This window comes from Euphorbia lathyris, chromosome 2 (assembly GCF_963576675.1).
Source record: "Euphorbia lathyris chromosome 2, ddEupLath1.1, whole genome shotgun sequence".
NCBI classification, from domain to species: Eukaryota; Viridiplantae; Streptophyta; class Magnoliopsida; order Malpighiales; family Euphorbiaceae; genus Euphorbia; species Euphorbia lathyris.
The window spans coordinates 62,672,701-62,689,129 of NC_088911.1; the positions used below are offsets into that span (position 1 = coordinate 62,672,701).

Genomic DNA, 16,429 nt, shown 5'->3' on the forward strand with positions numbered 1-16,429 from the left:
TGTCCTATCTTAGCCAGGCTGGTGAGAGGCAATCGCCCTAGGGGGGAGAGACCGTTTAGGTATCTGGTGGCTTGGGAATCTCATCCTGAGTTTAAAAGCTTTGTTCAAGACAATTGGAAGCCTCACTCTAATGTCTTACAAGTTGTTGAGGGCTTCAAAAAGAATGTTCTAGGGTGGAATAAGAACGTCTTTGGTCATATTATTAGGAGAAAGAATATATTATTGAGTAGACTTGAGGGCATTCATCGTAGGTTGGAGGTTAGTTTTGATCACAGTTTGGATGGTCTCCTCAGAACCCTTCAGAAGGAGTTGGAAGCTGTGCTTAGACAGGAATAGTTACTTTGGTTTCAGAAATCTAGGAAAGCCTGGATCAAAGATGGGGATCGGAATACCAGGTATTTTCATCTCTCTACTGTTATTAGAAGACAAAACAATAAGATTGATGCTATTAAAGACTCAAATGGAGAGTGGGTTTATGAGGATGAAGATATTCGTCACTTGGCCCTTAATTTCTATAAAGAGCTATTCGAAGAGGACCTTGTTGATATGGATAAAGCTCAGACTGTTGCTACATTTCCCATGTTGGGAGAGGATAAAATTCTGGAAGCCTTCCACCCTATTTCCCAGAAAGAAATTGATCAAGATATATTTAGTATTGGGGTTACTAAAGCTCCTGGGGTTGATGGTCTGCCTGCTGGTTTTTATCATAAACACTAGGAAGTTGTTAAGGAAGGCATTTATAGCTTTATTAAAGGTGTTTTTAATGGCTCTCAGGATATTGGGCTAGTGAACAGAACTCTTCTAGTTCTGATTCTTAAAGTTGAGAAGCCATCTTCTTTCTTACAAATGAGGCCTATTAGTCTTTGTAATGTTCTCTATAAAGCTATTACTAAAATTGTGGCCAATAGACTCCGTTGTATTCTTCCTGATATCATTAGCCAGAATCAGGGAAGCTTTGTTCCTAGTAGACAAATGATGGATAATATGGTCATTGCCCAAGAGATGGTCCACTCTATGAAAATCAAAAAGGGGAAGAGAGGTATTGTGGCCCTAAAGTTGGATCTAGAGAAAGCTTATGATCGCATAAACTGGAGTTTCCTTCTCGATAGTCTGAAGAGAGCAAGGATCCCGGACTACTGGATGAGTTTAATTGAGGTTTGCATCTCTTCTCCTGTTTTTCAAGTTTTGATCAATGGGGATATATCGGAGGAATTTTCTCCTTCTCGGGGTATCCGTCAAGGGGACCCAATGAGCCCTTTCTTATTTGTGATTGCAATGGAAAGATTGACTCATCTTATCCAAGATGCTGTTGGTAATGGGAAATTCCACCCGGTGTCCATCAATAAATTCTGTCCCCAGGTTACTCACTTGTTCTTTGCAGATGATGTTTTGATCTTTGTGGAAGGTAATGAGGAGCAGATAAGTGTGATTATGGATATTCTTGATTGTTTCTGCTCTGCCTCTGGTCAGAAGCTTAACATCCAGAAGTCCAGGATGATGTGTTCTAAGAATATGAACCAGAGAGCCTGCAAAAGGTTGAGTGATTTATTTGGTATTCCTCTGACTAATTCTCTAGGGAAATATCTGGGGATTCCCCTCCATAGTGATAGAGTTTCAAAAGCTTCTTTTAAGGATACTTTGGATAAAACCAATAAGAAGTGTGCCATTTGGAAAGCTAAGACTCTATCTCTTACGGGCCGCCTTACTTTGGTTCAATCTGTCAATTGTGCGACTTCTAATCATATTATGCAGGCTTGTCGTCTGCCTGAGCCTGTTCTCAAAGATCTTGATAAAATTAATCGTCGGTTCCTATGGGGGGAAGCTGAGGAGGGGAGGAAGATTCACCTTGTTCCTTGGAATGAGGTTTGTCAACCTAAGAATATGGGAGGTTTGGGTATTAGGAAAGCCAGAGATAATAATAAAGTTTTATTAATGAAACTTCTGTGGCGAATGTGGCAACTTCCGTCAGCTCTTTGGGTTCAATTATTATGCGGTAAATATAGAAAGGATAAGGTCTTTGGGGGTCCTAAGGATAGAGTGGTTAATTGTTCATTTCTTTGGAAAGACCTTAGTGTTGTGTTTGCTGAATTTTGCTCAGGGATTGGGTGGAATGTGGGTAATGGTAAATCTATTAGCTTCTGGAATGATATCTGGATTGGTAAAAAGCCTTTATTGGAGGTCTGTGAGTCTTTACCGCCTTTAGAAATTCAGAACTGGAGGATTGCAGATGTGGTGGATTCTGAGGGTGATTGGATTTGGTCAAAGTTTGATTCTTACCTCAGCCTGGAATCGCTCTTGAGAATCAGAGGAGTTCAGATTAGTAGTAAGGAGGAAGACAAGGATAGTTACTGTTGGTCTTTGACAAACAACGGGGCTTTTTCTTGTAAATCTGCTTTTCAGGCTTTCTATCAAGAGTTGGAAACTTCGCACCCAGAGGTGTGGAAGACGATTTGGGCCTTAAAAGTGCCTTATCGTATTAGAAGCTTCCTGTGGCTAGGTGTTAAAAATAGGTTGCTTACTAATTTTGATAGGAAAAGGAGGCATTTGGTGGAGTCTGGAGCGTGTGGCAGATGCAGAGGTCATGAAGAAACTTTGTGCCATGCTCTAAGAGACTGTGCGAAGAGTAAAGAGGTGTGGAGGAAAGTTCTCCCTATAAAGGTGCTGTCTACTTTTTTATCCCACTCTGAGCTGGATTGGTTTGTGATGGGGTTAATGGGAAACTTTTGGCTGATTTGAAGCATGGTGTTCTCTTATTTGTGGTTGTATGTCATCAGATTTGGAAATGGAGGAATGAGGAGATTTTTGGAGGAGAAACGATTGTTATTCCTAATATTTTTGATTTCTTTTCCAAAAAGATTTGCACCTTGGTTGATAGCTTCATTGAGGATCCCTTGGCTAGGGCTATTCAGAGGAAAGATGTCCATCTCTTAGGCTGGTGTAGGCCTAGTGAAGGTGTGGTTAAGCTAAACACTGATGGCCCATGTCTAAAAGACGGGAGAATTGATGCGGGAGGGGTTCTGAGAGATGATGGTGGTGGTTGGGTTTTTGGTTTCTCTCAGAATTTGGGCATGGGTTCGTCATTTTCTGCAAAACTTTGGGGGATTTTTTCTGGCCTTAGGCTAGCTAAAAATCTAGGGGTGAAGAAGCTTCTTGTGGAATCTGATAACCTTGAAGCTGTTAGAATGATCTCGGAGAATAATGCTATCTTCTTGAATAGCCAAAATTTAATCAAAGGTATCAGAAAGATTTGCTCTTCCTTTGATTTTCTTAGCTTCGGCCATATTTATAGGGAGCAAAATCGGATGGCGGACCGTCTCGCGGCTGAAGGTCATACTAGGATGTTGGGTCTCTCAACCTTTTCTTCTCCTCCGATGTTCATTTCGTCCCTGATCTTGGATGATTTGGTGGGGGTCAGCTTTCCCAGGCTGATCCCGGGTTAAGCGGCTTTGTTTGTTTGTTTTTTTTTCTTTTCCTACCAAAAAAACAAAACAAATGTATAAAATTATATAATTGAAAGTAGATACATTGTATGTTTTTTTTAGAAAAATAAATGGGATGAAAAAAAGAATTACAACAAAGAAAAGATGATGAATAAAATTTTGCACAATTAAAGATTAAATCCAATAAAATAAATTAAACAATAATAAAATATATACTTTTCTTAAATCCATATCTGTAAAAAAGTATATGCAATCCACTAAAAAAACCACGTGGATCTGGATTATTTCTTTAATTAAAACCATATAGATTTATTGATCCACGAATAATTTGTTAAATCCGAAAAACCTATAAAAAACATAATAATAGGAAGTAGATACAAATTAGATGGATTAGATACCGACAAACAAAAAATAACAATAAAAAAAGCAACTTACCCCGCCTATAATAGATAACAAAATAGGAAAATTTGTATAGAGTTTCCTACATTATCTGTTTTATTTTTTGTGGAATAGACAATGTTTATTTTGTTATTAATTATTAGGAATGCAAATAGAAAAGAAAAGAAAAGAAGATAGCAAACAAATATTAAAGGCTTAATACATGATTTACGTCCTGATCTTGTCTAAAAAGTTTAATTGGCTTTTTGAATTTTTAAAGTGTTTCGTTAGTTTTTTGAATTTATATAAAATGTTCAGTTAGCTCTTAAACTTGCGTAAAATATAATAAATTGATCACTCGGTTATAAAAAAGTAAGTTAAATGTGGAAAGTATATTCCACGCTTCTTAGAATGTTGCTTAACTATAAAAATTTTCTTCTCTAATATTAGAATCGCATATCCCGGTTTTTATCGTTTTACTTTTTTTAAGACTCATGTAATATATCTTCCGCATTTAACTTACTTTTTTTATGCAACCAAGTGATTAATTTATTACATTTTGTACAAATTTAAAAAACTAACTTAAAAAAAAAAAAAAAAAAAAAGACTATCGTAAAATTTTGTATCAAGCGAATATTAAATATAGAAGAAGCGTTTAGCCTGACTTGGGGTTTTGATTCCCCTCCCTCCTATTCCTAATCTTAACTAACTAATTTTCTATTATAATCCTTTTCTCTGTATTATCTTTGGTTTCATACTCCTCCTTCCTCTCTTTTCTGAAATTTCTAGGGAACCTGCGATCCGCTGTTTTCCAATAGCGTGATCTGAGGTTTCTTTCTTTCATTCATTCTTCAATTACTTTTATTATTATTATTATTATTATTATTATTCATTTTAATTGGAGGAGATTCTCTACATATTTACAAATGAGCGATCACGTGGTCCTCTTCGTCGACCGCTTCATAAGGCCGCCCTCCTCTTCATCGGACCAGACGGGTCCTGCTGAGCTATCTGCTCCTTCCTGTTCCAGTCCATTTCAAGACACTAACGCTGTCCTTTTGGGCAAGGAGCGGGTGAACGATGAGGAAGATCAAGGGGAGCCCTTCATTCAGGAAGCTGAGTGCCGCATTTGCCAGGAGGAGGATTCGCTTAAAAACTTGGAGACTCCCTGTGCCTGCAGTGGGAGCCTCAAGGTATCATTTTCAATATGTTGTTTCATGTTATAGGATTTATGAAGCTACTTCAGCTTGTTGTGCCTGCCTTTTCTCATTTTTTTTTTTTTTAATTGCTGCTATATGTCTTATTTAGTATGCTCATAGGAAGTGTGTTCAACATTGGTGCAATGAGAAAGGAGATATCACTTGTGAGATTTGTCATCAGGTATCTTCCTTTTCTTTTCTTAAGCCTTTCTCTGCCCGATACAGGGGTTAGCTCTGTAAATATGTATTGCCAATGACTCCCGAACAGATCCATCTCTCCACTGCTTCCATTTGCACTTTTTTTCTTAAGAAAGATGGCACCTCTAAACTTCTCCTGATGACGCAAATGACTCCACAAGAGGAGATGATCCAAACTGTCTGGAAAGAAGGGGAGCGAACCTTTCTTTCTCTTTTTTATGATGTGATTTGTCATAGATGAAAACTGCGATTGGGTGTAGCCAAAGACATTTTTTTTGGCTATGATCTTTCTATTCTTCTTATTTATTTATTTATGGTCTGGCCTAGCCAAGTCAATTCGGGCCACCAAACCCTACAACTGATGAGAAGGCTTGATGTTTAGCTGCTGTGAAGGCCTACAGGTCGCCATCGTTTTCTTGCTTTCTTGTTGTCTTGAATTTTTATAGAACGGCTTTATATCAGGTGTCTTTGCTGTGGAAATCTGCTCACTCATAACTTATCAAAATGGGAAATGCCAAAGATCAAGTTTTGGGACTTTCCTTCTTGGTCTCCTTCCTCTTTTCACTTTAATGGAAGGCTAGGCTCTCGTAACTGGGATTCTCAGCCTTCGGGGGGCCCCCAAATCTAGAAAAGTTATGGGATGCTTAGATTTCCAATCAACAAATCCAACATATAGCATGTGTGCCTTGAGATCCTTTCACTCTCTGAAATTTCCCTTTTTATGATACAAAAGTCAGGATTTGGTTTTAAACCATGTATAAATTATATATATAGTGAAGATGTTTTTGTCCTTTTTGGCTGATTTATTAGTTTGAATTTGATTCGTTTTAGCTTATTATGATCTCATAAGCCTATATAGTCTGTAAAATGTATCAATAAGATTAACATTATTATTTGCTATGAACAAGAGGCCAATAGTAACAATTGAAGTTTAGAAACGCAAGAATTAAGTGAGAAGATAGTACCATTGTGTTCCCTCCCCCCTCCACTCCACATAAAAAACTTTGTTTCATATTCTTTGCCATGCATTCAAATAAATGTTCATTGAACTTCTCATGCTCTAAGTGCTTATAAATAAACCTATTGATGCCATTTTGTTTTCTGAGGTGGCACTGATTGTTATTGAATATCATCTTTAAGACTGAAGGATCCACAATGATCAGAGATAGTCAATTTTCTTTCTTTGCATACTGTTTACACTGAACTAGGCCGACATTTGCATTCTAATTCTCCAAATAGCATGTTTTTCTGTACGCTTTTGTGAATTGTTTATGCATTGAAATATAGCTTGCCACAACTTATATGCATGATTTTATTTATAATCTTTTTGGTTTGATTATAAGCCTTACCAACCTGGTTATACTGCTCCACCCCGTCCGCCTCACTCTGACGACACTGCCATTGATATTGGGTACGTCCATGTACTTAAACCTCAAAAAGATTCTGTAATTTTTGCTAATTGTCTTTTATTTCTTCTGGAAACTATATTCTTTTAAGTTATTTATTTTATGAAATTTTAAGGTTAATCAATCTACTTGGTTAAGCTTTTGTATGTTCTTCTATGTACAAATTATCATGCACATCAGAAATGCTTGTTAATCAACTAGGATGTGCAATTGTGCATTAAGTTTTAGACATGTCAATTTGTCATAAATGATGGGCTTTATGGACGCACAAAATTTATAATTTAGTTTATGATCTTATATGCAGTGGAGGCTGGACCATCTCTGGTGCTCCGCTGGATCTGCGTGATCCTCGCCTTCTGGCAATAGCAGAGGCAGAACGTCATTTTCTGGAAGCCGAGTATGATGAATATGCTGCTTCAAATGCTAGTGGAGCTGCATTTTGCCGTTCGGCTGCACTGATTGTAAGTTGTTTGATAAATCTCTTAACTGTTGTGCATAGAAATATAGTGTCTTTGCTGCTTGCTGATTTGTACCAGTATGTCAATATCTCTTATGGAATAGGCAGGCTGCATAAACAAAGAAGTTACTGGAGTTTATTATCATGTTTATACCCTTGGCTTCAGAATTTCTATTTCAACCTGAAGAATAATTATGATTCCGCAATATATAGCTAGAGGAATTTGATGGAGAAAACATATAAATACAATACTTTTGAGACCTGAAAATATCGTACTTTTTGTTTTCTGGTGGGGAGCTCTTGGACAGCCAGCCCTGTCTAGAGTGGAGGGTTGCATTTGCAAATTCTTCTTGCTAATGCTACTTATTTTATTGATGTGGTGTTGGGTTGATTCTTGTTATGTATGGTTGGAAGGCTTACTCTGTTGTGTTTTTATCAGTTGATGGCCCTTCTACTCTTGCGGCATGCGCTGACTGTTACAGATGCTGATGGAGATGATGATGTGTCTACATTTTTCTCAGTAAGTTGAAGCTGTAACTATTGGCCTGTAATGTTGTGGTTTGAGCATTATTTTTGTGATTTGGTTGGCATAAAATTGATTACTGTATGATGATATGGTTGGTGGTGGGTAGCTTTTCTTGCTGAGAGCAGCTGGTTTTCTGTTGCCTTGCTACATCATGGCTTGGGCTATAAGCATCTTGCAGCGTCGAAGGCAAAGACAGGTTAGTGTCTCCTTTAGTTATGGTTGTCTGTGAGGACATGGACATGGACATGGTTATGGATTATTTTGTTGATACAGGAGGCTGCAGCCCTGGCAGCAACACAAGTTGCTTTTGTTCTTCAATCTGGGCAACGAAGGGGTCTTCAGTTCACTATAGCTTCAGGGCCTCATGTAACTTCGCATCCAGAACCTGTTTAACAAAAAAAAGGAGAAATTTTTCTAATGAAAAAAGTTTGTATTTTGAAGAAAAATCTGTGGTGAGGCTATGCTATGCTCTTCTGTTTATTCTCACTTGTAACATCTGTATATATTGATGCCATGAGTAGCTAAGACGTTGGTTCATATCTGAAATTTTCTGTTAAATATGAGCATTTTAATTCTGTTCTATTTGCACTGGGAATTTTTCAATTATTTCACTATTTATTTTTCCAGCACCCCTAACTAATTCTATATCTATGTAATATTTTTAAATGAATATATATATATAATCATCATAATTGAATTATGTTTTATCGTAATTGTTGTCATGAGTAACAAGTAAAAAAATCTGGTTTTATGTAAGATGCAAGCTGCTTATAAATAAGAGCGCTGTTAGAATTACAAGAACTTATTGATCCTCAAAGTCAGAAAAATGTCGAGTTAGAATTACAAGAACATATTTATGTAACAAATGTCATTATAGTCCTTTCTTTCTTTCTTTCTATGTATATTTTGAGAATAAAACGCTAGTTAATGTTTTGGTACATAGAATGAAGCAATTCACACGTATGTATTTGTATAGTGTTTTAGTCTTATATGCTAATCTTCTCTCAACAACAACATTTAGACCTCTTGGAATTAAGGGAAATGGCATCTAACACATCACTGCTATTATTTTCTATTTTATTCAACACAACACAAGTTACAAACTTCTTCTTCGGCAAATTCTATGCATATCAGAACAAGTTACAAAATGCTTCCAATGATTTCATATTACAAATCTCAAAATAACCCTTTCTTAAAACTTTCATATTCTTACTCTTACTTTATACCCTACTCCTTAGACGTTGTTGTAAAATCGATATCTATCCATTACAAGGGAGCACATAAGGTTCTTGTTATGTTCATACAATATTTCATTCATATATGGATAGTCATAGTGTTTTACTAGAGATCACTAATGATTTGTGAACTAAATGATGGATTCAGGTTCACTACCATAATTGGACGAGTCTACATGATTCCACACTTAAAAAATTAATCAAATCAAGTTAGTAAAGTTGATTATATCAATTCCGGAGCTATTGATTATAATGATTATATCAATTCCGGAGCTATTGATTATAGTAAAGTTGTGGAATATAGACTGATTTAATTGGATTAGTGTGAGGCTTGAGATAATTCCAAACATTTGGGGTTCGGTTAACATAATTTTTTATTATATTTTATTGGATAAAATATAGATCAATTAGTTTATAATTAATCATATATTTTATATGTCGTTTGTGTCAGATATATATTAGTTATTAAATTAAGAGAAAAGTACAAAAATGATATCTCGTCGATTTTCCTTCACCGGATTACGTCCCTGTGAGGCGCCGTTGGGATCGGCCGGGGACACTCCGATGCTAAAGTCAGTAATGATTTTGAAAGAATAAACTATAAGCACAAAGTTGGGAATCAGAACGTGTATCTCAATGCCTTGGGGCATGTTTATTTATACTAGAATTTAGTAACCATTGATTTAGTAACTAGAAAAGCTCTTCATTTGATGTTCCTTTAATGCAAGATTGTTACATAATTTATGTATGACCGTTAGCTCATTTATGGAGCTGTTTCTAGTTATTAATGATGTCAGTTTCCTTCTAGAAGTGTCTGCTGCCATCCTTGAGCTGACCAAAGCTGGATGGCGGATCTTTTACCTTTGGCAGATGCGAAACTCATAAAGGCTATGAGGCGTATCTGTATGTTGTGGTCTCCTCAGGGCGTATAGCTTCCTTCATACACCATCTATCTGGCGGACCTCGGCGGATGGTGAGGCTTAAATGCTCTTTTAGTCCTCTGATTACGAGGCTCTTCGGGAATTTGCCCCTAGATAATATTTCAGATGTTATCAGAAGCCCCCCCTCCCCCCAAAGTATAAATTAAGTCCTTTTCGGCTTTCACGCGTGTTGATGTAATGATTGCTTCTGAAAAATCTTCAACTGGAGCTCTTCCCTTTCATCCTAGGAAACTGAGATATTTATATAGGTTTCTTGTAACCTTCAACATTAATGGGGAAGCAGGTGAAGAGTCATGTCATTACTCATCTTTAATTATTATCAATTCTCCATTAATCCCAGCATTTATCCTTGAAAATCTCAAAGTTGGGGTATTCGAATAGTCAAGTCTTTATTCCCCTTAATGACTATTAATTGCCATGTAATTGTATTGATTCCCATTCATGGATGGTCATAAAGGCGCCTTTTGCTATTCTTAGAACCGTTGAGGCGTACGTATGCTCTCTTTGAGAACAATGGCGGGTCTCCATTACTTGCTCTCATCAGGCGTCTTCATAGAAAATTTCCCAAATCATTGTCTCTCCAACTACTTTCTTTCTCTAAAAAAATTTTCTCTAAAAAACTCTAAAAGTATTTCTATCAATTAGAACTATTTTTTCTCTAATTTTTGGCATCCCAAACCCTAGATTTGGGCTAAGTATTTATAGGAGAAAATCTCCCTAAGATCCAAAAATGTACCGGTCCCGAGGAATAGAGCCGGGTCGGCTCTAATTCGTACAAAAAAAATTCCAATATTTTTTGAATTTTTTATGACAACTCTCTTCGTGTCGGGTCATGGCTCTAACCTACAAAAAATCATACCGTTCAGATCTAAATAGAGCTGACTCGGCTCTAATTGTAGTGTATGGTCAGCTCTAATTCGTACAACTTGGGCACTCGAGGTAGTTGAGCAGTGTGCCCGATCCTTCAACCTTTCCTGTTTGTGATATCTGTTCTTCCCAACTAGGGGAAGTGACCTGAATATGCATTTGATGGATGATGTTAGTGATTTGGATTGAGTGGGGTCCTTTGATTGGGGTAGAGCCGGATTGGCTCAGATTTACTATACTTTGGACCAGTGTGCCGAAGAGAAGCAACGGGAGCTGAACTGCCTCTCGATGGTGTTGGTGGTGAGTTCCTCCATTTCTATATCTGCTTTACTTACATCTGCTGATTATTATGCTTTACTAATTGTGTATGTCTGGGCTTTTGAGTACCAGTTAGTCCCGACACGAGTCAACCCAAGTGAAGGCCTCCCATATTGAGGCAGTGGATGTGTAGTTGGAACAAGTCTATTAGGAATGAGACTTTTCGATCACATCTTAGGATAGTAACAATGATCTTGGTATGTCTCACTTTCTCATTCTAGTTTTAGAATAAAATGATATTGACTGTCTATCCCTTGATTGCAGGTGAGAGTAGATTCATAGAAGGATCTCGACTATTATCCCCCCTACGTGCATGCTTGCGATTTTGACAGTATGCACATGTTGATAGAGTCCCCATACTCCTTAGAGCTCTACTTGGGTGAGCGGGTCTGTAATTGGGCCCGAGGAGTTCATGCTAGCGCTGTTCCTCCTTCTCTACCGTCATAAATATTCTAGGTTGGTGATTTGCCAAATGGTATGGATAGGGAAGAGCTCATTGTTGGAAAGTGGATTGATTATGAGGAGGCAAGCATGGATTATATCACCTTCATGCGGGCTCAACTCCTTCCTCCAACTTTAGTGGCTCCTTCTCAAGTGGGTGATTCATTCAAAGCCTAGCTCGAGTATTTTGGGATCTTCAATGAGTCATATTTTCTTTTTATGTCGAGCCTGTTACTTCTAGAAGACGAGGGAGGTCCTCGGAAGGATCAAATACATATGGGAAAAGTAGTGATCTACCTGGTGTTGCCTTTACCTCTATAGTTCCTCAGGACCATGAGGGTCCTTCTCAGGTTCTCCCATTTCAGTCGACTGCCCCTGCCCCTGCTAAGCATGTTGTGTTAGGCCATTTGGATTTTCCAAGCCAGGTCTCTCTCATTCTGCTGAATGGGGATGGTGAGAGACGTTGGGTGTTGATAGATTCTAGGATAGCATAGGGGCCATTACTCTCTCCACCTCGCACCACTCATGTGATTACTCTATTTTCTCATTTCCACTATTTATTTTCATTTTGTGATGTTTAATCGGCACTTGTCATACCATAGATTCCACAAAAGCAGGGGCTCTCACTAGTTGTCTTAGTTCAATCGATGTCCTTTGAGTGGGCTCTTGACAATACGAAATTCGTGGTGTGTATTCTCACCTAGTGTTTAATAGTGAGTAGGGGTACATATCTATTTTACTGCTCACTGATGTGCCCAACGGATGTTGGTCCGAAGGACTCACTAAGGGATAAGTGTACCCCGTTATTATCAAGTAATAATCTGGACAAGTCTAGGTATCGAATCCACAAGATTTATTCATGCAAGTAGCGAGCTACTCAATTTCTAGTGTTATATAGGCTTGGGGGGGGGGGGGGGGGGGGTTAAAGCTTGGTTTTGGTTAAGGTAAACTACTCCTATCTAAGTTATTCTACTCCTAAGTGATCTTTCAATAATGTAATTATCCGAAGGGATATGGAATGATACGATAATAATGAATACAACTTGTTTAGACAACCAATTAATAACCTAATCTAAGTCACTTGTGTTCGAGACGATTAACCCTACTTATCCTTCCGTGGTTCCTAGTTCGTAATTCCCTTGTAAGGCCGAAACTAGCTCTAAGGATCAACAATTTGGATTTAATCTTCTATAAGGTCGTCAATCTTATAGGCTCTGACTAGGTCAGATTCAGCTCACAATATGCGCCAACAAAATATTTGAATTTATGAATCAGTTAAACCTATCAAACAAAGCGTAAGATAAAGATTAAATAGATGAATCAATTGAACAAAACAAGAATTATATTAACATTAAAGATGAAGAAAATTGTCACGGAGATACAATGAGTCTAGGATTCATAGACTGGATCAAGAGATAAACAAGTTGTAAAAGAGTAAGAAAATCCCTTTCAGGGAACCTGTCTACCGCTGCAGGCATCTTCCTAGGACTTAAGGAGGAACCTTGAATAATCCTCGGAGAATGGAGCTTCGAATGTTCTTCAATGGAGGATGAAGGAGATGGAGGAGTTGGAGAGGATGATTCAATGGGGAAAGCTAGGGTTTTACAATGAATAAAAGATATCTAATTTACATATGAAAGTCCTATTTATAGTTGCAGTTTGAGTCCCAAATCTGATCGAATTCGTTTCCTATTGCAGGTGGGAGAGTCGGGGACAGATCGTGGCTTCATGGGGATAGGAATCAATCAAAAGACTGATTTCCGCAGGCCAGCTCGTCGAGCTGGCGTCTGAGGGCCAACTTAGCGCGAGCTTGCTTCCAGCTCTCCGTGCTGGCCTCTGAGGGCCAGCTCGTCGAGTTGGCCTAAAAAGGCTAGTTTGGCGAGCAACAAGTGTCCAAACGCCCCGCGTGACTGCCGGGTGTCCCCGAGATGCGATTTTCGCCCGAACTTGTTCTTGTTTTGACCTACACAAGCACGTAAACTCCAAATGATATTAGTTCCGTGTAACATCCGTGTCTCAAAATTCTAATATTTATTTATTTAGAAATAAATAACGTTAATTAATTACGATTTTTTTATCAGTATTGGGTTTAATTTAATGTTTTTAGGTGTAAATTAAAAGTTTTGGGTATGTTTTATAAAAAGTTATAAATTTAAGTACTAAAATCAATATTTATTTCAATCACCAAAATTATATTACCGTATACAAATTTGCAATTAAATAATAATGATAATTAAAATTTATTAATTACCTCACATTAATCTTAATTTTAGGTGTCATTTTGTATAGTGTTACATATGTAGGTATCACTTTGCATGTTTGCCATATATACATGATGGACACTTGTAATTAGTTTGGGTAAGATTTTAATTATAAAATTAATTTAATAGTTAGAAATCATCAATCAATAATGAAATTTTTAGAATTAATTTGTTAAGTGATATATATTGATCTTTAAATTCATGGAAGAGTTTGTAAAAGATGTAATCATAACATATAATATTATAAGATGAGACAATGGAGAAAATATAAAATAAATAAATAATAAATGGAGTTAAAGAGGTTACACCACTTGTCACTAATGTCTTCTTTCAATCATATTTTTGCTACAAATATGATACACATTTTTATATAAATGTTTTATACCATTACGTATATCTATATAAAATGAATAATTTTTAAATATAAATCATATAGTTGTCAATCATACAACTAATTCAAATTACATGGGTCAATTATTAAAGAATGTTGTATTTAATATTATAATTAAATTTACCTCTATAAAAAGGAAGCTCCATATAGAAATAGGTATAAAAAGGGAAGTTAAGGATACACTAACCTAAAACAAAAAAAGAGAAAAAAGAGCAAGAGTGGTGATGGTTAAAAGGGCTAAATGATGCCCAACCTCACGAAATTTCTAGTTGCCGGAAATCGAATCGGTCGATCGACTTCAGATAAAATTGATAGAAGGAGATATACGGGGAATTGATGGGGGAAGTGGCGTAATCCGAAAGCTATTAATGGAACAATGACAAATTTTCGGTGACCAACGAAGGCATTTCGGTAACGAAATTTTATACCTAAATTATTGTTAAAATATTGTAGGTATGGTTTCGAGTAAGTTCGATTTCGATAGTACTCATCAAATTTGAATAGAATTATTTAGCTTCTCCAAGGCCGCCTCCGGCTCCCAACATTATTCCAGTTCATTGGCTTAAACCTCATCCGGGTTGGGTTAAAGTCAATGTGGACGGCTCTGCTTTTGGTACTCCTGGTGAGGCGGGAGCAGGCGGTATCTTTCGTAATTATCGAGGATTTTCCAAAGGCTGCTTTGCTTTTTCTACTCCTCATTCTTTTGCTTACATGGCTGAGTTGAGAGCTGCTATATTCGTAATTGAACTTGCTTGGGAGAAAAATTAGCATCAGCTCTGGGTTGAGTCTGACTCCATGTACGTAGTTAATCTACTTCGTCTTCGTTCCATGGATGTTCCTTGGAGTATTCGACAAGAATGGTTGCACTGTCTCGGCATTTGTTCTGGATGAACATTACTTTTACACACATCATTAGGGAAGGAAATCGCGTTGCTGATGCTTTGGCAAAATTTAGAGTCTCTTCCTCAGTGATCAATTGGTGGCCTTCAGCTCCTGCTTTTTGTCACAGGTTTACCAATGATGACATCTGTAATTTTTTTCATTTGCGTTTTTCTTGACCTTTCCTAAACTTTTCTCCTCCCCCCTTCTTCTTGTTTGTTCTCCTTCCTCTTCTCTTGTTCATGTTGGAATTTAGTGTCCTAAATACAATTGTTTTGGATATTAATATTAATGAATAAATTGTTTATTTGGTCATTCGTTTAATCAGATATATAGCATTAATATGTAACTATATATAAAGGCACAAATCTTTCGCAAAGGAAGTAATCCTAAGTTTATTCAAGTAGTTATAAAGTGTTCATACAAGCATGAAGTGAGACTATACTTTATAATAGACTGATAGACTTAAAGTAAACCCAAGTCAAGTAATATGTTATAGGGATTGGCATATTGCTGTTGAGACTTGCATGTAACAGTGTTTTCTGTCGAGATAGAAAGCTGATCTCACAAGTTTTAGATATTCTGATATCTAGACAGTTACATGGATCTGATGAAGGAGTTCATTAGGATTGGGACCCGACTTGAGATAACAGAATGAAATGATTTATCTAATGTGTCAACTGTTCATCTCATCGGTATTAGTAGGTATAACTAATCCTCAGACTCAAACATTCATTAATTAGTAATTCTGGATTGCGGAGTCTGATACTTTGATTCTGTGCGAGCACGATCCAATAGGTGAGAGCCTAGGGTGTGTGAGAGCAGGGTTGGGTATCACGCGAAGTAATTACAGAATGGTTAATGTCAGATTGAGCATTCGTCACTCCCGATAAATGGGAGATATATCCAAAGGGCCGCTTGTGGTGAATTGACTGAAATCCTTGCAAGGTGATACAGTTAAGAGTAGAAATAAACATTTCACTTAACTTATCTTTCAGAGTGAATTCAACCTGTACAAGTAAAACCGGACTCTTCGTTATATGTAACCTTGACACGTTCCATGGTTATAAGGAATTGACCGAAAGGATATAGTTGATGAAGGATCGTATTATACTGTACCTAATACAGAAAGGTTAATGTCAGTTATCAACCTGACTTCTTAATTGCTCTGGGGGAATATTATAGGTTCTGCTAGTAACAGCTCTCGACGGTATTCCGTTATATATATGTTGGAATTAATCGTGATAAATAATTTCAAAAGATATATACGGCTAGTGGCAATAAAGAACCTAATGGGTCGCATAAGGGACTTGGAATCGGAGGACAAAAATGTAATTAGTGGGACATACACATATGGGCTGAAATTTACATTAATTTAAGGATAAATTAATTTGATTAATAATTATAATTTGAAATTAAATTAAAAGATTATCTGATAATATTAATTAGAAGTTTTATGTGATTAAAACTCTATTTAATTATCCCTAATATT

At 37.0% G+C, this 16,429-nt stretch overlaps 1 protein-coding gene and 1 long non-coding RNA gene across 3 annotated transcripts; both read left to right on the top strand.

Annotated features, from left to right (window-relative positions):
• Window positions 1-4,494: 4,494 nt before the first annotated feature.
• Window positions 4,495-8,186, top strand: LOC136218447 (uncharacterized). The gene is made up of 7 exons (XM_066005311.1): window positions 4,495-5,011; window positions 5,127-5,198; window positions 6,559-6,626; window positions 6,926-7,082; window positions 7,518-7,598; window positions 7,711-7,800; window positions 7,878-8,186. Exons 1-7 carry the CDS (start codon window positions 4,745-4,747, stop codon window positions 7,995-7,997), a joined length of 855 nt encoding a protein of 284 aa, XP_065861383.1. The 5' UTR covers window positions 4,495-4,744; the 3' UTR covers window positions 7,998-8,186.
• A 2,419-nt stretch (window positions 8,187-10,605) lies between these two features.
• Window positions 10,606-13,475, top strand: LOC136220529 (uncharacterized). Of its 2 annotated transcripts, none has more exons than XR_010684554.1 (3): window positions 10,606-10,947; window positions 11,038-11,421; window positions 13,105-13,475. It is a non-coding gene; the product is annotated as an uncharacterized lncRNA (long non-coding RNA). The 2 variants fall into 2 exon arrangements; XR_010684553.1 differs by lacking the exon at window positions 13,105-13,475 and having other exon boundaries at window positions 11,038-11,162; window positions 11,230-12,287.
• The last annotated feature ends 2,954 nt before the right edge of the window (window positions 13,476-16,429 follow it).